Source organism: Erinaceus europaeus, chromosome 10 (assembly GCF_950295315.1).
Source record: "Erinaceus europaeus chromosome 10, mEriEur2.1, whole genome shotgun sequence".
Classification (NCBI taxonomy): Eukaryota; Metazoa; Chordata; class Mammalia; order Eulipotyphla; family Erinaceidae; genus Erinaceus; species Erinaceus europaeus.
This window is the reverse complement of record NC_080171.1, coordinates 79075478-79101894: the sequence shown is the minus strand read 5'-3', so window position 1 is coordinate 79101894 and position 26417 is coordinate 79075478. Positions and strand designations below refer to the sequence as shown.

The window sequence follows — 26417 nt, the reverse complement described above, 5'->3', positions numbered from 1 at the left end:
GTGCTCTGCCTACTCCTCCAGACCTCAGACCAGGCCTAGAATGGGATGTGGCCACCCAACACCAGGCTCCTGTGGGCCACTCCTCTGTCTACCCTTCATTGCCACCCTTGTCTGAGCTGTACTTGAGTGGCCTGAGCACAATTCTGAGGGAAACCATGGGAGGGAAACCTGGGTCCTGACCCCATGTGCTGCCTCACACTGCCCAGCCCCGGTTTCCGGAACAGGCCTTGGTGGCAGCAGGAGATTTGAGAGCCAGCAGGCTAGGCTTCCTGCTGGGGAGGGCTGCCAGGCCAGCACTGAGCAGGCACTGGACTCTCCAATGACAAACAGGACCAGCCTGGCAGCCCGTGCCCACCCCCCATTGGGGGGGCCACCTGCTTCAGGCTGGGCTGCCCTACCACCACAGCCCCAGCCCCTGGCATGTCCTGGACACAGATGGCCACAAGCATGAGGTCTAGCTACTCTTGGCTGCTGGTCATCCCACCAGGCTCCAAATGCCATTCCCACACCCCAATGCACCCCCATAATCTGCTAGCGTAGCCTCGGAAACCTCATGTACCCCAGCCTGCTGCAGCCCATCTCCCTGGCCAGATAGAAAGGTAAGGTATGCTCAGTGTGTGTGTGTGTGTGGGGGGGGGCAGGGGCAGCCAGGGAGGGGGTACTACCCACAGCTGCTCCAGTGGGGTGGGGGTATGTGGAGTCAGAAGCCATGCTGAGGACAGGGCTGACTGACCCCCACCAGCCAGGGTGGCCACCACAGCTGTCAACAGCAAGTGAGCAGCAGCTTCCTCTTTCAGGAGGGCAAGCCTGGCAGCCTCCACCTCAGATAAGCCTGAACTCCTGGCCTGCAGGCAGCTCAACCACATGGTGGGGGTGGCAGATGGCAGCTCATACATAGGAAAGCCCAGCTGTGAGGGATGGAGGAGGGCACTCCCAGACCTGTGCCTCCACTCCCATCCCAGACTTGTGTCAGCTCCTGCAAACACCCTGGGGGGCCATGCCCAGACAATACCCAGGCTGGGAGAGCAGTTGAACTCGCCTTACGGTCCCAGCACCCCAGCCTAGCACAGGTGGCCACTGAGGGGGCTAAGCACTGGGCACCCAGGGCAGTGGGGTCTGGGCCAGCCCCAAGGAGGATATGCAGGGAACTGGCCACCTCCCCCAGGGGAACAGTCATTCCTGGGCACCTGGCTTGACTGAGCAGGTCCTCCAGATGGCACTCCCAACCTGAGAAAAGGCAGAGGGCACCCCAGCCCCAGTACTGCCCCCAACTCAACGAAGGTTCACCGTCCAGAATACACAGGTCAGAAAGGCCAGTGGGAGGAGAGGGACAGTGAGCCCATGGGGCACCAAAGGACGGATGGGTACACAGATAAATATTCCAAGCTTTTTCTTTTTTTTTTTCTTTTTAAATCAGGCATTTATAAACAAGAAAGCATACATTAATTACATAAAAATAGTTCTTGAATAGTAGAGTAAGTCATATTGTCATTAGCAGCAGCAGAGGGACGGACGCGAGGCAGCCGCGGCGGGGGGGGGGGGGGGGGGGGTTGATGGATGGGGTCGGGACAGGGTCTATTTGCTTAATTGAAAAAAATGTCAGTGGTGACCCATCACTCACAGCCTGGGGGTGGGGTGGGGTAATCTTCTTCCTCAGTTGAAAACACCTCAGAAAACAAGACAACTACCAGGTAAGAAAAGTTTCTGGAAAAGGAGCCACCATATACACGTATGATACAAGAGTGGAAAAGGAAGAGTATTTACACAGGTGGTCTTTACACTGGCTAGTTCCATATGAAAAGCGGGAGATTATGTGATGAGTTAGCTGCTCCATAGATAATGAATGTTATTGCTGTTGGTTTTTCCCATTGATAAAAATGTTCTCAGCAGAGAAATAATGGGACTGAACTCAAGACACTCAGATGATGGGGAGCTGGCAGGACAGACACCCTCCCTTTGAAGAGACACAGAAATGGGTGTGGGTGAGCCTAGTCCCGGGCCCTGAGTAAGATTTGCCCTGGGACTTGGCCCCCAAGTGCTGCCAGCCCCACACCCAGAGGGCCTCCTCTAGCTGCTGGTGAACGGGAAACCCAACATGCCCCTTCTCGTCTTTCCCCAGGTCCCCAGGCCCAGCCTGGAGGGCCTTGAGAAGCAGTGAGGGCAAGGCTGTGGAGCACACGGAGCAGCGGGAGGGGCCTGGGTGGAATGAGGTGCCCTGTGGTTCCAGCTCTCCTGGTACTGCACCGGGACAAGCCGGCCAGCTGAGGTGGGTTACAGTGTAGGGGCAGGCAGAGGTGCCCCCACCCCCGAACTTAGAAAACATCTCTTTGGAGCCTAGAAACTCAAAAGCAAACGGGGGTGGGGTGTGTGTGTGGGGTGTCAGGTGGTCCAGGACTGCACTCTCACTACCATCTGGAACAGAGCAACAGAGCAGAGCCACATGTAAGCAGACAAAAAGCTTTGCTCCAACTCAGTCTTTTAGTTTCCCTTGAAAAATGACTGAAAGTACACAATTCTGGAAAAAAAAAAAAAAAAAGCTGAACACAGCACTCTGCATGACACAGTGGCCCTATACATGACACGGTAATAATGCCCGTCGATGGGTGTACGTGTGGCAGAGGACTAAAACTCCATGCATACAAGATCTAATAACTGCAAAAGAAAAACAAAAGCAAAAAAAAAAATAAAACAGATCAAAAACGCATATACATGACATCCCTTTTGCATTGCACTTTGGAGGAAGGGCAGGAGCACCCCCACACACACACACCTCCCCATAAACCAGGGGCCAATCCTGCAGATGATGTCACCATCTTCTGCTTATGGCGGCAGTGCTGCAGACACATCACTGTGCATGTGTCTACAAGCAAGCTCCCTTCCCCATGCCTCCGAGCTGGCAATAATGGCAGGGCAGATCTGAGCCTTGAAGGTGAACCTTTCTCGTGGAAATAAATCCCGTGATTTCAGGATGGGTGGCCGCCTCGTCTGCTGGGAATTCAATTTTCAAGCTTGGGTATAAGAAACCTCATCAATTTGCATAAACAGTTGAGAGTAAACGAGACTATTTGGAATAAATGCAAGTAACTTAGCTGGATAGTGGCGGATTCAGTTGCTACTGAAGACATATTCTGGGGGTGAAAAGACACAAGTCAGGAATTCCTGTACAAGATGCTGGAAGGCACAGAACTACCCCCCGAAGTTCAGTTTTTGCATTTTCATTTTCTTGTGATTCCCTTGTTCAACCAAGCACCAGAGGGGATTTCCATACACTCGAGCACTTAGGATGTGAACTGCTCTAGAAATTGATTCTCAATGTTTAAAAAGTAAAAACCTCACGTTAACTGGGAAATAAAATGGGAAGATTTTTTTTTTGACAAAGTGCAGTTCTAAATATATGTTTAAATGAAAAAACAAAAGTGAATAATGCTGTGTTTTGTTCCAATGCTGTGGTCTCAGTCCCAAAACTCAGCCACATCTGCCAACGGAGCAGGCTGACCACAGCTGGCAGCATGGGGACACTGCCCTCTCCCCACATGCGCAGGACATGGACACACCGGCTAACAGGGAGGGGTTCCTTTCCCCTCCCGGCAGCAGCACAGGACACCTGGGTCCTTGTCACTGAAAAAATAGACTCTGGAGAAAAACCCTTTCTGTGCTGGGGCGGCGGGTGGCTGCCAGCTGCAATGGCGTGGGGGGGGCACTGCCACCTGCTGCCTAGTCTTCGGATGGCGTCACATGTGGGCGGGGCTGGGAAAGTTAGTCATTAAAAAACATGTTGGTTTTTCTGAATATCAAGTCTCCTTGTTGGGTTAAATAGCTTATAACAAAAGTGTAGACGTTAGGATGTTCCAGCAAGCAGAGGGCCAGGGGCTGCAGTGGGCCCAGTTTGCTCGCTTGAATGTGGCCAGTAGAAAATTTGCAGTGATTCCAAAAGGACGTGGCTCCAAACACACGCGCTTGGCTGTAGGCACAGAAAGACATTGTGCTATGGACAGGCCGGCGGGTGGCAGGGGCTAGGGCTCCAGCTCAGCTGGGCTCTCTCCCGCTGCCTCCGGGTGCGCCCGAGGCCACAGCTGCTCCTGCAGCTCCTTCACCACCTTCTCCAGATGCTCCCGGGCCTCGCGCTCCCGCAGCAGGTCAGCACGCAACTGCTCCCGGTCGGCTTCCGCATGCTGCAGCTTCACCTGCAGGTCCTCAATCTGCAAGAGGCAGGGTATCAGCAATCCCAGGCCCACCCCCCAGCACTCCTTCAGCATCCCCTGCACCATCCACAAAGGCCCAAGCCAGCACACTGGGGGGGAGGGGGTAATGCCAGCTGGTCTCACCCCATACCCCACAGCCCCTTTTGCAGGCACAACCAGCAGGGCTGAGAAGGGAGGAAGTAGGGAGCAGGCCCCCAAGCTACGCAGAGATGCCCCATACCTGGGCCATGAGGGGAGTAGAATAGGGATTGGGGGCCCCAAACCAGGTAGATATCCCAGACCTGGGCCACGAGGGGAGAGGAAGCGGAGAGCAGGCCCTCAAGCAGGGCAGATACCCCCCTGTACCTGTGCTGAGTACTTGGCACGCAGGCGGCCAGCTTCGCAGCCCTTGTCACACACGCGCACCTGCCGCGCCTGCTCCAGTTCACGTTTCAGGCGCATGCGAGCCTCATTGGCTTCCTTCATCTTCTTTTCGTTCTCGGCCCGCAAGCGCTCAATCTCCTTGCGCAAGTTGCGTTTGGCCTCTGTGGCCTCCCGCAGCTTTTCTTTCTTGGCCACACGCAGGAACTCCAACTCCTAGGATACAGAGCCTCAGGTTACTACTGCCTGCAGGACTCCCTTGGGCACCACCCTCCTCCTTGAGGCCTGCCTCCTAGGGAGCTGGCCCATGCAGGAAGTGACCATGGCACCTGAAGACCACATAGCCAGACAGAGGGCAGCTGTGGCCACCTCCCCGGGTAGGCTGTGCCCCACTCACCCTGGCAGCATGCTAATACACATGCAGTGGGAAGTCACACCTCCATCAGAGCGGGCACAGGGATATGCTGAGTGATCAAGGAGGCTGGGACCATGCCACCTCCAAGCATGCACCGTTGCCCCTACAGCCCTCAGGACTGTCACCCCCTAGCGGGCAGGTCTGAGGGGCCCCTGTGAACACTCTGCCTGCTATCACCTGGTGGAGGCTGCGCTTGGCCTGTAGGGCAGCACTCAGCTTCTCTTCCTGCTTCACACGCATCTTTACCACCTCATGCAGGAACTTCTCTTTGGCTTCCTTGGTGTCTAGGCCACCTTCCAGGGCCTGCCTCAGGTGCTCCAGCTCTGCCTCCAGCCCACTGCTTGGGGGCTCCCCTGTTACCCCAGGGTCTGGGGGCACACTGGCTGTGGGGGGGGCATGCATGCTGGGGGAGCTCAGGTCCTTGGCAGAGCTGGACGAGGTAAAGGAGGGAGAGGAAAGCGAGGACAGGGAGGACGTGACTGCAGAAAAAAAGAGATGGGGGTCAGAGCACCGCACATGTGCCCAGGCCCCCCAGGCAGAACCAACCATGGGAGATGAAGAAGTCCACTCACACTTACATTCCTCTCTGCTCTCCACTTCTACCTCAGCCTCTGAGTCCTTGTCATCCTCTGGGGCGACAAGAGGCTCTGGGACGTCCACAGTTAGCTTCCGCTTTCGCGGCTGGACGCAGGTGGCAAGCGGCTCGGAGACTCGGGTGACTACAGTGGTGCAGGGTGGGCTGCTCACCATCTTCTGCTGGGTGGGCGGTGCCAGAGCCACATTGGGGGCCACACCCGTCTCGAAGCTCTTGTAGGAGTAGAAGCTGGGGGGGGGGGGGAGGGGGAAGGTTGGGCTATGGGCCTGTGTCCCTGGAGCCTCCCAATGCTGGTCTGAGGTTGCTGCCCTGAGAACGTGGCAAACACAAGTCATGGCCTAAGAGCCAAGGCAAGACATCAGCTGCCACCTTTGTGAGGCCAGCCAAACAGTCCAATGGTCCTGTGCCCACATAAGGGCACCTTCATGATTGCCTTGGTCAGGAAGCAGAGTGCAAACAATAGGCCACAAAACACCCCAAGTGCTCCAGACTATACAGGGCGCCTAGTCTTGGGGCTGGTATGTAGTAAGGGAGCAATGCCTCCTATTAGGACAGGTCCCCACTCAGCCCAAGAGGCAGCTGGGCCTTACTGTCACCAGGATCACACTGAGTGTGTGCCATAGATCCCCGTGGTTGGCTGACTGAAGGGATCCCTCAGATACTGGGGAGCAGTGTCTTACCTGTCTCGAATCAGGGCTGGGAGATGTGAGGAGAGCTCTTTGTCACTCGTGGAGATAGCAGGGGACCAGGGTCGGAAGGCGGAGAGGCGCTGTCTAGGGTGTGCACAACCCAGGCTCTGTGGGGGGGGGGGGTGTTAGAGTGGGGGGTGCAGTCCCCCTACCACCACCCTGGCAGGGCCCACCAGGTACCTTGCTGGAAGGGCTGGCCAGTGTGCGCAGCCAGCCGGCCTGCTTGTCCTTCTCAGATGTGGGGGGCTGGGCAGTGGTGTCATCTGTCTTTCTGATTGAGGCCGGGGGCTCGGAGGAGACCTGTAGGCGACAGAGGAGCCTGCTGGCAACAAGTGGGGATGGGGACCCCTCACACTAACCCACCAGGGAGGGCAGATCTGTAAGGACACTGCCATCTGTGAGGATGGAGCATCTGCCGATGAGCTCACCCACAGCTGCAGGGGCTCAGGGTTGGCCGAGGCCACGCTGCTTCCCAGACCTGAGCATGTCCCCCAGGCAATGGGGCTCTCACAGTAGGGGCACCACTTCCTTGTGATGGCCAGGTATGGGACAGAGGGCCTGGGGGGGGGCATGTGGAGGCCTTGATGTCTCTAAGTACACAAGGCCTCAACCCCAGAGAACAGTGCATCACAGAACTGGTCCCAAGGGAGGGGAGCCCTGAAGCAGGCCAGCTGTGCACACCCCAAACTTGCTCCCTGCTGGCTGCAGAGCCCAGGCCCCAGCAAGCCAGGTGCAGTCTCCAGAGATGAAGCCAGGAAGGCGGGACCTTTGTTCACAAAACCACCACCCAGAGCCAGCTGGTGTCAGTGGAGCTGTCTGGCCTGTGCTGCCTAGTGACCTCTGCCACACTGTCTGGCCACTCGGTGAGCACAGACGGGTGGGGCCGGCCACGGCAAGGGTGTGGCTTCCTGTCTGAGCCTTCTCACCCAGAAACCACAGACCCACACTTAGAGAAGCTTCCAAGAAGCCACAGGGACCTGCTGAGTGTCAGACAATGCAGAGCCTTGGCACAGGGAGGGTAGGCGGCACCTGAGGATCTACCCTGTCAACCTAGGCTGCCAAGTGCCAGTCACAGTGCCCTGGCCTTCCAGAAATCTTGGAGTCACACCTGGTGATGGTCCACTGTCCCCCTTCTGCAAAAACCCACTGATGTCCCTCAGCACCTCAGAGCCAGGTCATGGAGTGTGTGTGTGTGTGGGGGGCAACATGATAGAGGAAATGTCGGGGGAGAAAGCTGGTCATGTCAGTCCCAGGGTGGAGACAAGAGCAGCCACCACACTCCAACACAGCCAATTCAGAAACACCTATCACGAAGCTCCCTGCCAGGGTCGTACCTTCTCCCTCAAAGTCATTGTGACCATGGACTACTGTGTGTCCCTCACAGGCACTGTGGCCAGGGAACACTATGGTTACAGCACCAGGCCTGGCCATCTGCCATCAGACACAAAACAAAAGACATGGTGAGTTAGAAGGAAGGACACACGGATGCTTGGGTGCCTGAGCCACTACAGCCAGGACTCAAGTCATCTGGGAGACCAAGTGGGACGCCCAATGGGGAAGCACAAGCACAGAAAGTGGCAGCACCCCCACCCTCAGCTAAGGGCTAGGCTGGAAGAGTCTGTGAGGACCCACCTCTGCTCCCTCCCAGGTCACACAGGCCAGGCAGACAGGCAGAGTGCAAGAGATGGCTGGCTCTAGGCCATAAAGGTGACCCACACCTCAGGTCACACACCACCTGTTGTGAGCAAGTTCAACCCAGAGGGTTGACCTATGGCATGGTCCCCCAGGGCCTGGCTCCGCACTACTGTAGGATGTCACCATTATGTAGGAGGTGACCCAGCTGAGGTCCTCCCCAAGTGCTCCGCTAACAGATGTGACATGGCAAGTGGGGTGTGGGGCCCAATCAAGACATGGGGAACCCTGGGGGAGACGCACAGGGGTCTCAGGGATGTAGCTCTCAGAACCTCCGGAGCACCATGGGGAGGACCTGAGGCCATGAGGACAAGAGGAGATAGATGGACTCACAGAAGCCTGGACACAAGGGTACTCTAGGAGTCACGAGGGACAGTCACTTGGCTCACCAACAAAGAGCCCACCCACAGGCCTGTAGTGGCAACTGAAGCAATGCAGCTCTGAGTGCTGTGACCTCCCTGGCTTCTGAGTCTCCTCCTATTCCAAGCTCAATACAAGGGCACACTAGCCCCACCTACCAGTCCCAAACTAGCCCCACCTACTTCCCACACCATGTCCAGGGAGAATCGCACCTGAGCCTCCTTCAGCTGCCCACACCTCTGCACCCCCACTCTGGGCCCCTCTCCACAGCACAGCTGTGCTCTTCCTGGCCCTGTGCCCCACAGAAGCCAGGACCAGTGTGGGCCCAACACTGCTTATTTTATTTCATTTTAAAATACAAGATAGGGAGAACCAGAGCATCACCCTGGCACATGGGATCAAGCTGGGGACCTCATGCTTCCAAGTTCAGCACCCTACTCCTGGGCATATCACCAACTGTTGAAAAGCACCAAGAAGCAGTAGCCACACACCCAGAGCTGAGGACCAAGCCCAGGGCAGGGAGGCAGGGTCCTTGAAAGGTGAGGAGCCAGCCTTGCCAACCAGTGAAAACATATATGACAAAGAGTGCGCCTCAAGCCACACGGAAGCCACATCTGGAATCGTAGCAACGTGCTTTGGCACTGTGCCCTAGCACAGGGGCACCTCCCAACAGGCAGACTGTAATATGGGCTGGGATCCTAAGTGGCGTTTTCAGAGTGAAGGCTGCAGGGGATGAACATGGCGTCGGGGAACCAGGTGTCCCTCCAGGTGAGTGGGTACCTGCAGCCCTGCAGGGTTCAGGCCATGAGGGAGGACAAAGGAAGGGGCCTGCCCTTTACGCCTGCAGAAAAAAAAAAAAGCCAGTCATAGACCTAGGGGTGGGACACACCTTAGACACACCTCACTGAAGAACCCAGTCCTCAAATCGGGGGTGTCACAACAGGCCAGGCCCCAGGGATGGTGTGTAGGAGCTGCAGAACCCCACCTACCACTCTCACGGGAGCTGAGCTCAGGAGCTAACACCCAGGCCCCAAGGAAGGGCCAACATGGGGATTTAAAACACATCGCTGAGGGCCCAGAAGGTGGCACTGGGCTCAAGCATGAGGTCCTGAGTTCAATCTCCAGCATCGCCTGTGCTACAATGATGCTGTGAGTCTTTTATTAATAAAAAGAAACACACTCACACACATACAGCTTGAGGAGACAGCTTATCAGTAGCACACCATACTTGCATGCCTGAGGTCCCAGGTTCAATCCCTGTGGCACCACCATATGCCAGAACGAGTGGTGTTCTCATGTCTTTCTCTCATGAAAATAAGTCTAAAACAAAACAGATCAGGTTGGGGAAAACAGCTCAGTGTTTGAGAGCACAGCATTAGTAATACTGAGGGGCCCAAGTTGCCAGGTTCAGTCCCTAGCACTACCATAAGTCACAGCCAAGCAGTGTTTTGTTGCTTTGTCCTCCCTCTCCCATTAAAATAAATATTTCTAACAGTCAGGCCTGGGAAGGTCCACCATGCCTCCAAGGCCAAGGACCCAGCACGTGCCAGGAGGGACTCCCCCGAAGCTCCCACCGGCCCAGCTGGGCCAGGAAAAGTATGTGCCCACACCCCATAGAGCCACAGCCAGCCCTGAAAGGGAGCAGAAACCACCAAAGGAGCACACAGAAAAGAGAAGACAATGCCAAAAAACAGATGAGCAGTGTGAGGCACTAAGCATAACTTTCCAGAAGACTGCAAGTAAGCCATCTGAATATAGTGCCGAGAACCTGATGAAGATACAAGAGACAGCCAGGCAAAGGGGAGAGAAGGCCTTTCAGAGGGACCCTCCACATCCAGAAAGCCCCATCTGGCACAGTCCCCCATGGCCACACAACCACCCCAGTAACTATCCTCAGGCCCTTCAGTACAGCCCCCACATGGTTCAGCCAGCCAGGGTGCCCTGTGCCACAGGTCTGCTGATGTCACACCAGGCCTCCCTCATGTCACATGTGGACCACCAGGGCCCCTTCCTGACAGCTCTGGGGATTGCAAAGCTATTTTTGTAAGTACCATTAATATTTTCCACATAATTCATGTTTCAAGTTATGGTTAAATTAACCTATTTTTCTGATCACTGTGCTACAGGGGGAGTAGATTAAATTTATTAAGCTACCCCCAGACCCCAAAATGAAGTGAAAATAGCAGCTTGACAGATTCACTTTGGGTTTTTTTTCTTTCTTTCTTTTTTCATTTTAAATAGGTCATCTTTGCTGTGACTTCCCCACGAGTCAGGAGAGTGAGAGACACTTCACACAGGCACCTGGATGCCTCACAGAACCCCTCTTTTTCCCCAGTACACCTCCCCCAAGTGTAGATACATTGGGAGATGGGGGCCCTCAAGGTCCTGCTCTGGGAGGAAAAGAGGGGTGCCCTGTAGCAGGCGGAATGTGGAGGGGGAAGGGATTCAAGAACACTTGGCTGTCCTGGCCTGGGAGGCCCCTGGCGGTGTCCCTTTAGCCCCCCACACCCGCCCACAGCCACAACCTCCCTGTCAGAAGAGAAGCAGCCTGGGAAATCCCAGCTGAAAGCTAGCAGGTGGGGAGGCTCTTCCTGTCTCTGGGAAGGAGCCACAAAGAGCCCCTAAACCCTGGAAACAAAAAGGCTCTGAGCAGGCTGGCTCTGGGGGCTAATCCCACTCTGTTCCTGGGCAGGGTGAGCACCAGGACTGCTCCCCAACACCCTGACAGTGGGGTCACGAGGTTTTCCAGCCATTTGTACCCTAAAACGGAGGGCACCCGCTCCTGGCAGAGGGAGGAAACGTGGGCTGGGGCACAGGATGCTGCGGTCGCTTTCTTGGAAGGCAGTCTGCTGAGAAGCAGCCGGAATGAAGAGGGTGGGCCCCCACCTCTCACACTGGCCCCAGTGAGGACCCCCCCAACACATACACATACATCCCACACTGGACACAACCCCTACATGTTCTTATCTCAACAGAGATAAACAACAGTGCCGAGGAAATGCTAGCAGCCACCTGCTAGTCACAGGAGACCCCACTTGCCCACCCCATGCCACCACTCCCCCTGGAGCTGGAGGTCCAACTGTGCTGACTTGTCTTCCTGTCATATACTCCTGAGCCCCATACCAGCAGCTGATCCAAGTCTAGATCCATGAGCACCTGCACACAAGTGTCTGCTGGAAACCAGAAGTCACAGAACCAGTAAGGGATGCTCTAAGAGCCAGTGTGGGCTAAGGTCAGCCCCTTACCCAGGCCAGCAGGCTGGTGGAACAGGTGTGCAGGGCTCTGAGAAGAACTACAGGAATTGCCAGCCAGGAGCCCCCCAGCCTTGGCACCTGCTAACCTCAAAAAACAAATGGGGAGAGCAGGACGTCTTAGGGCCCTGAGCACCCCAATCCCTGCCCCTGAGCATCGTGGACCTCCCAGTAGCAGTGGGAGAGCCAGCAAGCCTGGGCAAGCCTTCCCTAGTCCTGGCGCAAAAGCCCACCCTAAGGATCCTCCAGCTGGGGCTGGGGGCTTCAGGTCTGCACTTGTCCATAGGGTTGTGTGGCTGGAATTTTAGAAGGGCCCAGTGCCCTGACCCCAGAGCCCAGGGATCCTGGAGGCTCCCGGTGGCCCAGTGGACAGAGCAAGACTCTGGCAGATCCCCATGCCCACAACAAAGGGGGCCAGGCCCTCACACAGGAAGCAGCTGCTGCCAGCAGGCCACAGCTTCTCAGCTCAAGGTTAAGCAACATGTGAGTCGCCATGTCACTGGGATAGTGGCAAGAAAGGCCAACAGCAAAAGGCTGGGCAACAGAATCCTCCTCCTGACCCGAGGGTGGTCTTACTACCCACTGCCCCCTCTCTGAAGCAAGAGCTGAGGTATGCTAACAGTGACAACCAGGACCCCCACCCACGACCTGAATCTCAGTGGTAACCTTACAGGAAGTTTATTCAGCAAGACCGGGGGTCGGAGGGTGTATCTCTGCTTTCTAACAAATCACAACCCCCACCCAGCCCCCCAGTGACTACCCAGAAGAAGGGAGGTCAGAGCTCTAGGCTCAGCCTGCCAGTGTCTAGTGGCTGTCCAAGGGGACCCACCTCCCCCAGCTGGCCTGCAGTGCTGCTACTGCACTCTGCTCACGGTAAGGGGAGGGGGCATCCAGCATGCAAACTGGCCAAATCAGGAGACTTTAGTTTCCTCTGGTGGAATTCTTCTTGTCCAGGGCTGTCACTTTCCCATTTTCAAAGTCTAAATAAAAACATCCCCAAGGAGGGGTAGGGGGTGGCACACCAGGTTAAGTGCACATAGTACAAAGCGCAAGGACCCAATGCAAGGATCCGAGTTTGAGACCCCGGTTCCCCAACTGCAAGGGAAATACTTCACAAGCAGTGAAGCAAGTCTGTAGGTGTCTATCTTTCTCTATCCCTATCTTCCCCATCTCTCTCATTTCTCTCTGTCCTATCCAATGGGAGGGGGGTGATCTTCAGGAGCAGTGGATTCTGGCACGAAGCCCTAGCAATAACCCTGGAGGCAAATAAAAAAAACAAAACCCCCAAGTGACAGACACCCAGATAAAGTCTCCCAGTATGGCCGGAAGGCAGGTGAAGGGCTGAGGAGGAGTAGCCAGGATGGCCCAGGCCCAGGGGCACAGAAGGAGCAGCCCCTGCTCTCCCCTTTACTCCACAAACAGGCTCCTAGGCTCCTAGATAGCTCACCTGGGAAGTGTGCTGCTCTGCCATGTGTGTGACCCAGGTTTGAGCCTGGCCCCCCGCACTAAAGGGAGCTGCATGCTGTGGGCTCTTTTACTCTCTGCTTCTCTACTTCTCTGTCTATACCTTATCAATAAATAAACTAAACGGCAAGCTCCTGCGGGCTAGCTTCTTGGGGGCAGTGCTACACAGACACTCTGCTGAGGCTGTGTTCCAAGTATCACCATTCTACCTCTGAGAATGAACAGTACTTCCCAAGTAAGGTCTGGGGCAAGGAAGCCTATCCACTGACACTTGAGGAGGAGTGCAGTGTGCCTTCTGTGGCAGGACCCCAGGTTGATGGAGGGTGGAGAGCAAGCACCTCCTTCCACCTCATCCAGACAAGGCCCCAGCCCCAGGAGCAGATGGAGGGGAGACAATCCAGCCCAGGCCCACACCCAGCCCCTTACTGTTCACCGAGGGAGCGGGTGGAGCAGGGTGATCTGTGGGGAGCCATGAGAGGGAAACAGCTGAGCTCATCTGTGAGTGTTTCCACTGCTCTGGTGAGATTATACAATTGCAAATCATGCTGTTTGGGGGATGCTGCAGGCGCCAGGGTCTTCGGCCCGCCTGAAAACTGCACAGCAGAACTGGATGCTGAGCAACAAGAGCCATGGCAGGAACTCACACTTTCTAACCATAACAGATCTGAAATGCCATTAGACTGTGGCAACAGCTGAGAGGCCTGGAGGAGAGGACACAGGCTTGCACTCTGGTGGTCCCTGCCCCATGCTTCCCGTGCAGGGTGTGCGCCGAGGTCTCTGCCTGGTCTGGCCTGGCTTCCACTCATGCTCAACAGTTGGGCCTAGGGGCCCAGAGCTGCAGGGCCTTGGCAGCAGTCACACAAGATGCCCAGGAACAGGGAAAGGGAGAATGGGCTCAGGCAGAAATGTTCACATGTGCTGTCCTCACATCCACCCAGGTGTTACCCAGCCAGGCCACCATGCATGCCAGGCACAGACTCAGAAACAATCTTCTAATCTGCTAAAAAGCAAAGTATGAATTTTAATCCCGTTTGTTAACATCTCCCAAATGCATTCAGAAGGCGGGCTGCCGTCAGCAAAGATATCACCAGTCTACCAGTGGCTGAGGTGTGACAGGCCACACGTCCACAGAAAAAAAGCTGCACATCAGCCTCGGGCCCATTCAAAATGTGTGCTATTCTCAGTCTGTGAGACTCAAGGATGTTCTTTGAGGTTCAGACCCACAGTAACAGCCATTTCTGCAGGAGCAACAATGTCCAACCTGCATTCAAGCTAGAGTGAAGAAGCTTCTCACCCCTTTCTGCCATCAGTAAGTAGTATGCTGTGGGCTGCATTCCCACAGAGGACATAAGCCCTCAAAGTCTCTTCTCTGTAGCAAACCATGGAACTGGTCAAGCATTAGGTCCCCGTTCAGTAGGGCCCTGGAGTGGGTGTACCTTCCGAAGTGTCTGCTGCCTTTACCCTGTCCCTTTAACCCTTGACACTGAGCCCCCGGCAGGGCACTGAAAGCCTCCCATGCACAACCTCCTTGGGGTGAAAGGTAAGCAGTACACCCTGGAAATCCAGGGCCCCATAGTGCAAAGCACAAGGACCTGTACAAGGATCCCGGTTCAAGCCCCTGGCTCCCCACCTGTAGGGAGGGGGGATTGTTTCACAAGCAGTGAAGCAGGTTTGCAGGTGTCTTTCTCTCCTCCTCTGTCTTTCCCTCCTCTCTTAATTTCTCTGTCCTGTCCAACAACAGCAGCAGCAACAACAATGGGAAAAAAAAAAAAGATGGCCACCAGGAGCAGTGGATTCATAGTGCAGGCGTGATAACCCTGGAGACAAAAAAATTTTAAAAAGAATGAAAGAAATCAAAAGCCTCAGAGACCCAGACTTCCCTGTAGGCTATGGTACTATGGAGCTGGCCACTGAGTATACAGGCAGGATGTGGCCTGGACCCCAAAACTTTGTGGTGGCTGTCACAGCCACGTCAATGTCGGAAGGCAGGATGGCCCCGCAACCAGCCAAGGAGGCTAAAGCCCACCCCACTTCCGCACACACACCAGGGGAAGGGCACCCGGGGCAGAAGGCAAAGGAGGCACACAGTGGGGGGCTGGGGGGCATTTTGGGCACAGGCACTGCCTGTGACGAGAGTGAGTGCCTTGCCCGTCCCCCAGTGGGTGCTCAGCCCAGAGCTGCCTATAGCCCAGTGAGGAAGTGGGATGGCAGGCCTGCCCACAGGACCGGCTCTGTTTGGCTTCCTGGCGCCTCCACCCTCCCTGGCTGCGTCTGCCTGGCTGTTTGCTCTCCATAGAAACCGACACAACACAACCCAGCAGCCCAGCCTCCAGGCCCAGTCAGTCATCCCACAAGTGGATGAGGGGCACTGCCCACCAGGTGCCCCTCTGAGTCACCCCTTGGAGTACCCCTAGTGCCCAGTGGGCTAGCTACACCCACTGGGTCACCAGTCCAGCACCAGCTGTGCAACAGCAAAGTGGGGTCACCAGGCTACCTGGAACAGGGCCCAAAGCACACTATACAGCTCTGCCAGCACCAGTCTTTTGCAAGAGGTCCCCAAGGGGATCCTGCCACTCTGGGTGATGGGGGGGGGGGTAACCAAGGCCTCCAGAGATGCTCTGCTATGGAGGTGGCCGTGTGGGAACTGCTCGCCCAGGTGGGCATCAGCCTCAGTGAAGCATTCCAAGCTCCCACAGTTCCTGAGCAGCTAGATCCAGGGAACTCAGTAATTGCAGAGCTGGACCCACTCTCCTTGCCAAGTGGTGGCCATCGGTTCCTGGTATCACATGCCCAGCCCTGGTCCTCTTGGCACTCCTGCACAGAGCCGTGGGGGAGGGGGTGCCCAGGGACTGAGGGCAGGAGCACGCCTGAGCCTCGCCTAGACAGAGGGCATCAGCAGTCCTCTCCCGAAGTCTGGGGTTAAGGCTGGAGACTGTTACTGGGGGGTGCCAGTGGGCCTTGGCTCCGCCAGCTACAGGGCACCCCTCCCCCTCATCCCAGGGCTGGGGCTGGGGCTGGGGCTTGATAGTACGGGCAGGTACTGCTGCCTTAAGTACAACTGGAGTGCCGGATGCTCGATTAACTTCTAAAGACCCAGGTGTGGGGTGTCAAGTGAAAGGGCTGAGCCTTTGAGGGACCTTGGAAGCACTGAGGCTGGTCAGAGGGCCCCATCCTCCCTCCAGAGGGAGGCATGTAGTCAGCACTTCCAGAAAGCTATTGACGCCACTCCATCTGCCTTGTTGGGGACCTTTCTGCCACAAGGACCACTGCTGTCACAGGGACACTAAGGACTGGGTGTGGGCTCTGCCAGGGGCAGGGGTGCACACTTCCCGCAGGCTTGGACCCCTCCCTACAGCTGGAGACCTAAGAGCGAAGGAGGCATTTCCTGAACCCCAATCGGCTAACTCCCCTATATTCCTGGCAAGAAACAGGGAGGCAACCCATGGGCATAAGGCTGGGGAATGGGGGGGAGGAGATGAAGGACACTGAACCCACAAATGCTAACTTGGTCTAAGGGGGCTCTCATTGAGATCCTCTCTCGCCACTGAGGGCCCAGCAATAGCGATGCACATGGCAGTGGCATGCCTCAGCCGTGTCACCTAACCCCCAGTGGCTGGCATGGGGCACACAGCTCTCCCTGTGCAGGGCCCTCCAGACACAGCACTGATGAGTGGGCAGGAGCGTCCCCCCCCCCCCAGTCACTCAGAGCCCCCTTGCCCCCTGAAAGTGAAAGCAAGCCTGCCACACACTGCCTTCTGAGGGCTATCGGGAGGTGGTGAAGGTGGCACATCCAGGAGAACCCAGATGGAGGTTAAGCAGATGGGTGGGGTGTGGCTAAACAGGAGGTAGCTTCTGAGACAGACCCTGCCAATGGAGGATGGGGTGGTGTTGTGTGCAGTCATTGGTGTGGCCAGTGTCTGTCACCCATCCTTTATAAAATGGATGTCAGGGGGTCAGGCAGTAGCTCAGCGGGGTAAGCGCACGTGGCGCAAAACGCAAGGACAGGCTTAAGGATCCTGGTTCGAGCCCCTGGCTCCCCACCTGCAGGGGAGTCGCTTCACAAGCGGTGAAGCAGGTCTACAGGTGTCTACCTTTCTCTCCCCCTCTCTCTTCCCCTCCTCTTTCCATTTCTCTCTGTCCTATCCAACAACAAATGACATCAACAACAACAATAATGACCACAACAAGGCTACAACAACAAGGGCAACAAAAGGAGGAGGAAGTGGCTTCCAGGAGCAGTGGATTCATGGTGCAGGCACTGAGCCCCAGCAATAACCCTGGAGGCAAAAAAAAAAAAGAATTTTAGGGGCCTGGGCAGTAGTGCAGTGGGTTAAGCGCACATGGTGCAAAGCGCAAGGACTAAGGAAAGATCCCAGTTCGAGCCTCCGGCGCCCCACCTACAGAGAGGTTGTTTCGCAAGCGGTGAAGCAGGTCTACAGGTGTCTTCCTTTTTTTTTTTTAAAAAAAACTATTTTTTAAATATTTATCTATTCCCCTTTGTTACCCTTGTTGTTTTACTGTTGCAGTTATTGATGGCGTTGTCGTTGTTGGATAAGACAGAGAGAAATGGAGAGAGATGGGGAAGACAGAGGGGGGGAGAGAAAGACACCTGCAGACCTGCTTCACCACGTGTGAAGCGACTCCCCTGCAGGTGGGGAACCAGGGGCTTGAACCGGGATCCTTATGCCAATCTTTGCGATTTGTGCCTCATGCACTTAACCCACTCTGCTACCGCCCGACTCCCAGGTGCCTTTCTCTCCTACTCTCTCGATTTCTCTCTGTCCCATCCAATAACAACAACAGCTATAACAACAATAACAACCACAACAAGGGCAGCAAAATGGGAAAAATCGTCTCCAGGAGCAGCGGATTCACAGTGCTGGCACTGAGCCCCAGTGGTAACCGTGGAGGGAAAAAAAAAATTAAACATACTCTACCACCTGAGGAAGATGGGTCCTGAAATCAATGCAACTCGGAATATTCCTACTGATGACCACAGAATGTGAGTTTGGACCTACAGGGATGCAGAGGTCACATATGCTCCTATGCTGAATGTGGGTCCCATATCAAATCAATGGGGTTTACAGTCAACAATATTTATATACTTTTCCCATATCTGGGAGCTACTCTCTTCCCTGATCAAGCTTTCTAGCCCTTTTTCCAGCCATGACATCATCTCCCCAGACAATAACCTGGTTCCACCTGCTTATCAGATGTCAGGCTCAGGCAAAAACTAACAGTCTTGGGCTTTTTGGAATATACCTAAAATAGACCTACTAGCTGTTTCCAAAATGGAGACCCCCAAATATTCATCTGCAATATTCCAGCTTTTAGATTCATAATTAGCCAACAATTTGTTTGGCTTTATATGTTAACTCTTTTTCAGCCTCCAGATTCCAGATGCTACCATGATGCCAACCGGACTTCCCTGGGCAGACAACCCCACCAATGTGTCCTGGAGTTCCGCTTCCCCAGAGCCCCGCCCCACTAGGGAAAGAGAGAGGCAGGCTGGGAGTATGGATTGACCTGTCAACACCTACGTTCAGTGAAGAAGCAATTACAGAAGCCAGACCTTTCACCTTCTGTACCCCATAAGGACCCTGGTCCATATTCCCAGAGGGTTAAAGAATAGGAAAGCAAGGGCCAGGTGGTAGCACAGCAGGTTAAGCGCCCATGGCACAAAGCACAGGACCGACCGGTGCAAGGATCCTGGTTCAAGCCCCCGGCTCCCCACCTGCAGGGGAGTCACTTCACAAATGGTGAAGCAGATCTGCAGGTGTTTATCTTTTTCTCCCCGTCTTCCTCTCCTCTCTTGATTTCTTTGTCCTATCCAACAACAATAAGAACAACAACAATTTAAAAACAAAAAGGGCAACAAAAGAAAGGGAAAAAAATAGCTTCCAGGAGCAGTGGATCTGTAGTGCAGGCACTGAGACCTAGCAATAACCCTGGAGGCAAAAAAAAAAAAACAAGAATAGGAAAGCTATCAGGGGAGGGGATGGGATACGGAGCTCTGGTGGTAGGAATTGTGCCTCTCTTATCCTATGGTCTTGTCAGTGTTTCCATTTTATAAATAAAAAATAAGAAAATGAATTTTACATATATATATGTATTTATTTATACGAAAGAGAGATGGATGGGGGGGGAGAAAACAATCAAGAACACACACCAGCACATGCAAAGCTGGGGACTGAACTTGGGACCCCACACTTGAGGGTTCAGCACCCTCTCTCAGGCCCCCACCATCACCTCATCTTATGGAGATGAAAAGCACAAGACTTCACGGAGGAGGCCCAGCTGCAGTGACTCCCAAGGCCAGGTATCCAAACACGGGATTACTGGGGCTCCCCCCCTACTCCCTGCCTGCACTGTCCTGCCCAGGACCTGTTTTCCTTAGCCTGGGAGTCATATCTCCCACCACTGAACCGAGCCCACAGTGCCAGGCACCCAGTCCTTAGTCTCAGCATGGAGAGGATGGGCCCTGTGGAACACACAGACATGCTGGGGCCAGAGGGAGCTGGCATTACTGGGCCAATGTGGCAATGGTGAGCTGGGTGCACTCGAGGACACACTTTGTTCCGCGAGTGAGCACTTGGGGAATGAGTGACCGACTGTGTGGGCCTTTCTTCACCCAAAACTGCCTGCAGCCAGGCCTGGCAAGGTGTGGGGGCTCCATGAATGGCCCCAAGGCCCTGTCTCAGTGGCTCCGAGGGCAGTCTTCTTGCCAGTTGAGTGCTGGGAGCCTCAGCTGACATGGGTACATAGACTCCAGGTGGCATTAACAGGCACCACATCAGCCTGAGTCCCTGAAGCCATGTGTCTTGCTCTCATGTGTCCCCAGGTGTCATCCCAGGGAACCTCTGAGAAGGCCAGCAGGAGCTCTTTAGATGCTCTCTAACAAAACAAGGGGTCCCAGTAGCAGACCTCTGTAAGCTCAAGGGGTCAACACTTGCCTTGCTACATGAATGAGAGACATGCACCACACCGAGATGGAGACTATCTCCAAGAGTGATGGTCAGCGGAAGCCTCAAGGAAGTCCCGTCCCTTCCCTTCCCTTCCATTCCATGTGGGAGCAACAGTGCTGAGAAGTCATGGAAAGAAGTCTGGAGTGCAAAACCCACAGGGATCCAAGAGTCCTCAAGGGACAGTGAGGACAATGCTGCCAACCACTGCTGCATTCCCATACAAACCACATGGGGGGGGGGGGATTTTACAGACAGCTGATGGGACACAGGGGCCCAGAACCCACTGGGGTGGCAAGAACAGGCAGCAGAGCCCAAAGGGAGGATAGCTCCCTCCCTTAGGTCTAGCCTGGGCATCCTTGGCTGACAGGTGGCTGTGCTCACTAGGATAGGATGCTGAAGCTAGACTCTGCACTAGGGGTGCCGGAGACCCAACAGATATCTCTCTGGAGGAGGTGGCTGGATTGTCAAGAACCATCAGCCAGTTGGCCACTTTTACTGCTACTGGCAGACAGGGCCCTGATTTAAAGCCGGGGGTCTGCCACCTACCCCCCACCCCCAAGCAGCACATCTAAGGCAGGCTGAGGGCAGGAAGGCCATGGGGCCAAGTGGGGTCACTTGGGGTCACAGGAGGCAGCTAGTTGGAAACCTGGATAAAAAGGGAGCAGATAGTCTTGCAACCAGTCCCTGGGGGATCCTTGACTTGGGAGGTGGTGGGGAATCCTGACCCTGAAGATTCCTGGTGTGGAAAGCCACCCCACCAGAGCAAAGTGCAGGTGACATGGGAGCAACTGTAGAGGGTTTGGGGAATCAGTCACAGCGTTAAGAAAAGTCACTGCATGCCACCCCTACTTCCAGCACCTCACAGATGATCCCCCCTCCTTTCTGTTCTCCCTCAGCAGGGCGAGCTTTAAGCTGCTCTCCCTCTCTGTACCGTTTTACACTATTGAAATATTTCACCTTGGCTGCAGTACAGCCCTCTGGCCTGTTTTTCATCCCCTCAAAGGCCCTGTCAGCACTGCAGGCCTGCCTGTCTGTGTGGAGGGCACCAGGTCGTGAGAACACAGAGACTGCAATAAAAACCAGGGCAGTAACCTTTTGACCGGCCTCTCTGCAGGGCTCAGCTTGAAGAGAGGGGCCCAGACACCGGGCCTTCCCCACCCCCGCAGCCCAGGGGTCTTGCACCTGCCTGGCAGAGAAAATACCCTCTTCCAAGCTACCCATCTCAGGATTGTGGTGTGAGAGAACAGGCCCCATTTTAAGTGGCACACAAGAGACAGGACTAGTGCCCTCAAAACCAGCAGTTGCTCAGAAGAGCGGGGTGGGGGCAGCCCCAGGAGGGCACCAGGATCCCTGGGGAACTGGCCACACCCTGCCTGGGCAGGATCAGGGGAACAAAGGTTCAGGGACAGAGCAACTCCAGGGAGGGGGCTAGGCCTCAGAGATAGTCCCCAACAGCCCTTCACCCCCAGAGCTGATGGGCACGGGAAGGGACACCATCAGCATGGCTGGCACACTGCAGGCCATGGCGGGGGCGGGGGGGGGGCCCTTCCTGGCCCAGGTCACCCCCTGCTCCTCCACACTGCAGTGACTTCTGAGGAGCAGCTCTTAGCTGTGCCACCTGAGGGTATCTCGGGGTGGAGGGCACCCCTGTGGCCAGGTCTGGTTTGCATGTGCAGGGTTCCCAGCCACCCAAGTACCCAGGGACCCAAGGGAAGGAAGCAGTCATTCCTGCCCCACCCACACCCCCCTGGAGCCTGGACGGCCTGAACTTTTCACCCTCAGCACAGACACCAGGAAGGAAGGCCACAAAGGTGTCTACAGGAGGCGGAGGCCAACACATCTGCAGTTGGTTGCACCCCACCCCCTCCAGAAATGTGTATTGCCCGTTTTACAATCACCAGATGGCAGCCCAGGGACTGAGCCTCCTCACCCACTGTGACCGCCTGACCTCTCGTAAACTGGGCTAGAGCCCAGGACCTGCAGCCACACCCCGCCCCCCGAGGGGCCAGCACAGGTCACCAGGGCCATGTCCAGTCTCTCTGGCAGCGGGCAGAGTGACCAAGACCTGCTGGACAGAGCAGGAACTGGGGGAGGAAGGAGGCTCCAGAACATACCATGGGCAGGCCTCTCCCAGGCAGATCTCTGTCTCCTCCTGAGCAGGGTGGAGGACACAGTGAAGCCCTTTCTCACTCTGCAGGCCCACACTGCTGAAGCCCTGGCAAGCCACCAAAACCCCTTCTTTACTGGAGCTGGACTCTGTAGGTTTGGGGCTCCCTGTCCCCAAACCACTGGCAACCCTTCCTGTGTGTGCAGGTGTCATGGAGGGAGCTTGCAGCCCTCACATGCGCTCGGGGGTGTCGCCAAGAGACCACGTGGACACAGGCCTGTCACTAGCCCAGCTCTGTGTGCTCGACGCAGCTGCCAGTGTGAATAGTCAAAATCACAGCACTTTGTTCCTAATCAATTTTGACTAAAATTGAAAAGGCAGTAATGAAGATGTTAAAATGAATTTAATGTCGCCAAAATGATGGCAAAAAGGAAAACCTATCTGCTTACAATGGTCATGCCAGTCAGCACAATCCGTGGTTTTTCAAAACCTCCTACCTCAGGGCTGCTGTGCACATTCCCTTCTGGTGGAATGTATTCCCGAGGGCTGGCATTCAACCTGAGGTGCTCCTGCTCTGTGCTCAGCACAAGGACACCCACCTGCGGGGTGGGGGCTCCCAGGCTGAAGGCCTGTGCTCAGCTGAGGGCAGTGATACTTCCATTTCATTCTCCTAGCACTTTGATGAAGAGCGCCCAGGTCAGAGCAGCTGGACATGGACAGCAACCACAATGGAAGACAGGCCACCAACATGCCTCAGGGACAATTGCCCTACTACCCTCAGGGAAGACAGCAAGTATCGGACAAGATCCAAGAGCACAAGCCCACTGCACTGACATTCACAGAGAGGAGCAGGAGAAGGATGTGGCAGAGAAAAGAGTCCAGAGGACAGGGCCTCTAATCCACTAAGCAGGGTGGGAGACCTCTACAGTCACAGGGGAACTGGCTGTAGGAAGGATCTGCCATATAGCAGGGACAATGAGCCCCCAAAGTATGGCTTTGGACCCATCTGAACATTTGAAGAAAAAGCCAGACCTGAGAGGATGGAACTAGTCCCAGTTTAACTCAGCTGCAGCCAGGACAGCGCTCTAGAGATTTACAAGAGCTCACAAGTGCCAGAACCCTAACAGGCAAATTTCAAACCATCTGCAGCTGCAGGAGCACCCAGACTCTTACATTGGGAAGCTGGGGAGATTTACTAACTCCCCAGGACCCAGGACCTGCTAGGAGCATCTAGAACATTGTTCAAGCTGTAGCCCCATGTTCAGATAGCTCCAGACAGGGGACAAAGTTCCCAGTCAAATCTCTTGGGAAACACAGGACAATGCTGAGATGAAGAATGAACTGCATGGGGTGGTGAAACAGGCGAAGGAAGAGTCAGGCGCCCACCAGGATGCTGAGTGATGAAAGCTGCCCCAGGAAAGCTGCACAAATCCAGAGTGAAAGAAACAGAGAAAAGAGTCCAGAATGAAAGAGAAGGGAAAATTCCAGAATGGGACGGAAACAGACTAGACTACCACATGAAATGGAGAGAGAAAACAAAGCACCTAGAATGAAAAGAGCACCAATGAGCCAGATGCCTGACCACTTGGGAACTGGACACTCACTAGACAAGAGAGGAGGGGAGCAAAAATGACCTTGGAAATTGCAGCCAAAATGTTTCCAAAAGTTAGCAAAACTGGAATCCCCAAAAGTTTAAAAAACAAAAGCAAATAAGAATCCAAACACATGGATTCTAAAGAAAATGACAGCAGAGTACATCATATAATCAAGATACTAAAAGCCAGGGGTTATGTAAAAACCTTAAAGAAGTCCACCAAGAAGAACAAAGGACAGGAGCAGACAAACATTTTTAAAGCACTGGGGGTGAGAGTGGGCGTGGGGGAGACCACTGTCACTATTGCCCGCCTCAAATCTTATACCCACTGTGAAGATCTTTTCCTGGCATCACACATGCCAAAGTGATGATACTCTGCTTCTCATTCTCTCTTCTTATGCATAAATAGATCTTTTCAATAGTCAGTTTTAGAAGTCAGTCAGTTTTAGATCTCCAAAAACTTGTCACCAGCAGATCCACACAAACATAGGAATATCATAGGATTCTTCATGTACAAGAAAAACATCACCAGATAGAAATCTGTATCTGCACAACAGAATAAATAAGTATCAGAAGTGGTCACTACATAGGTTAATATGCATACTCTTTTTAAAAAATACATTTTAAAATTATTTATTTCCTTTTTGTTTCCCTTGTTTTTTTCATTGTTGTAGTTATTATTGTTGTTATTGGTGTCATCGTTGTTGGGTAGGACAGAGAAATGGAGAGAGATGGGGAAGACAGAGGGGGGAGAGAAAGACAGACACCTGCAGACCTGCTTCACCGCTTGTGAAGCGACTCCCCTGCAGGTGGGGAGCCGGGGGCTCAAACCAGGATCCTTACTCCAGCCCTTGAGTTTTGCACCATGTGCGCTACCACCCGACTCCCCACACTCTTTTTATAGGCCTCTAGAAAGCAACTGCTTAGTCATAACAAGCTATGAGTAAAAGTTAAATGCACGACAACACAAAGCCAGAATGCAAAACCAGAGTGATTCTACAATCAAGTTCTCATGCCACAGACTAAATGGCGTCACTAGGAAGTAAACTGTAATAAACTAAAGGTGAGAAGAATCAAGGTGCATGAGAACCCCCAATGAAGTCATTAAACATAGGAAAAACAAGCACAGCAAGTAAGGCAACTAAGACACATAATGGAAACATAAAAGGCATCTGATTAATTCAAAAAAGAAAACCAAATAGAAAACACAAAGCAAGATGAAATCTTATCAGTAGGTATACTAATGCTGTAAACTCCCAGGTCATCAGATTAGATGTGAAAGCCATATACAACCTACAAGAAACTCACTTAAAACATAGATGTTGTTAGGGTTAAGTAAAAAGATGGAAAGAGAGAGACCATTCCTCTCCATATTCCAGCAAAGGGTGGAACAGCTGTTCTACTATCAGGCAATGAGATTTTAGCCAGGGACAATGAGGAGATTTAATAACTGATAAAAAGGGGGAGTCGGGCGGTAGCACAGCGGTTAAGCGCATGTGGCGCAAAGCACAAGGACCCAGGGTAAGGATCCCGGTTTGAGCCCCTGGCTCTCTACCTGCAGGGGAGTCGCTTCACAGGCCGTGAATTAGGTCTGCAGGTGTCTGTCTGTCTCCCCCCCCCCCCCCCCGGGTCTTCCCCGCCTCTCTCCATTTCTCTATGTCCTATCCAACAAAGACAACATCAACAACAAAAACAAAAAGCAAGGGCAACAAAAGGGAAAATAAATAAAATATATTTTTAAAATATATAACTGATAAAAAGGTCAAGTCATCTTTTTAAAAAATCACAGGGAAGTACATGCAAGGACCTGGGTTCAAGCCCTTGGTCCCCACCACCAGCAGAGGGAAAGTTTCACAAGCAGTGCAGCAGGTATGTCTCTGCAGGTATATGTGTCCCTCTCCCTCTCTCTCAATTTTTCCTCTCTGTTCTATCAAATAAAATAAAGCTAGAGAAAAATGTCACAATGAAGCCCCTAACACAGGTAAAACAAACAAACAAAAAAATCATGAGGCTGAAACCAAGTTAACCACAGAGACAAATCTACAATTACAACTGAAGATTTCAACACTCTCCTGCCAATAGCCAACAGAACAGTGTACAAAAAATTAGCAGACATTTCACCGGTCACAATGACACTATAAGCAAGCAGCAGGATTAATTTTGGGGTGGCTCCCCCCAGAGCCAGGACACGGTATCTTCTTCAACACAGCAAGTCAGACTGCTATGGACTGGAAACAGTCTCAATGCATTCAAAAGGGCCCATGGTGTGGTGTGTATTGTGTGCTCAAACCAAGTGGATCCCACCCGAAATCAGTAGACATGTCTCTAAAACATCTTCAAATATTTGGAAATTAACACAATACCATCAGGGAGGACAAACACAAGGCAGCCAGGCAGAGAAGGGAAAAGGACACAGGCCTGATAGGCCTATGACAGAGCTACTCCAGCTACTACAAGTTTCCCTGGAGATGGCAGGCACTCAAGAAAACTGGACCAGCAACTGAGTCTCAGGAGATGAAAACTAAAAACAGGGCAGCTTATGACACCTGCCCAAGTGCACCAAAGGCCTGTGCTCTGCACATTATAAAATCTTGCTAAAAGAAATTAAAAAACAAACACACAGAACAACTTACCTCAAATCCCAAATGCATCTACAGATTCAGTTCAGTCCTAATCAAAATGTCAGCAGGATTTTCCTTCATAAAAATCTACATGGGAGTCAG

At 53.8% G+C, this 26417-nt stretch overlaps 1 protein-coding gene across 2 annotated transcripts in view; it reads right to left on the bottom strand.

Annotated features, from left to right (window-relative positions):
* Positions 1-1387: 1387 nt before the first annotated feature.
* Positions 1388-26417, bottom strand: part of SKI (SKI proto-oncogene) — a 46548-nt gene continuing 21518 nt past the window's right edge. The window contains exons 2-7 of one of the 2 annotated variants that reach the window (XM_007529500.3): positions 6442-6561; positions 6253-6368; positions 5556-5800; positions 5155-5456; positions 4548-4778; positions 1388-4199 (exon numbers count right to left, since the gene is read on the bottom strand). In XM_007529500.3, the coding sequence (XP_007529562.1) occupies positions 4014-4199; positions 4548-4778; positions 5155-5456; positions 5556-5800; positions 6253-6368; positions 6442-6561 (1200 nt within the window). In that variant the 3' untranslated portion in view covers positions 1388-4013. Of the gene's footprint in view, positions 4200-4547; positions 4779-5154; positions 5457-5549; positions 5801-6252; positions 6369-6441; positions 6562-26417 lie in introns of both variants that reach the window. The other variant, XM_060199890.1, reaches the window with a different exon arrangement.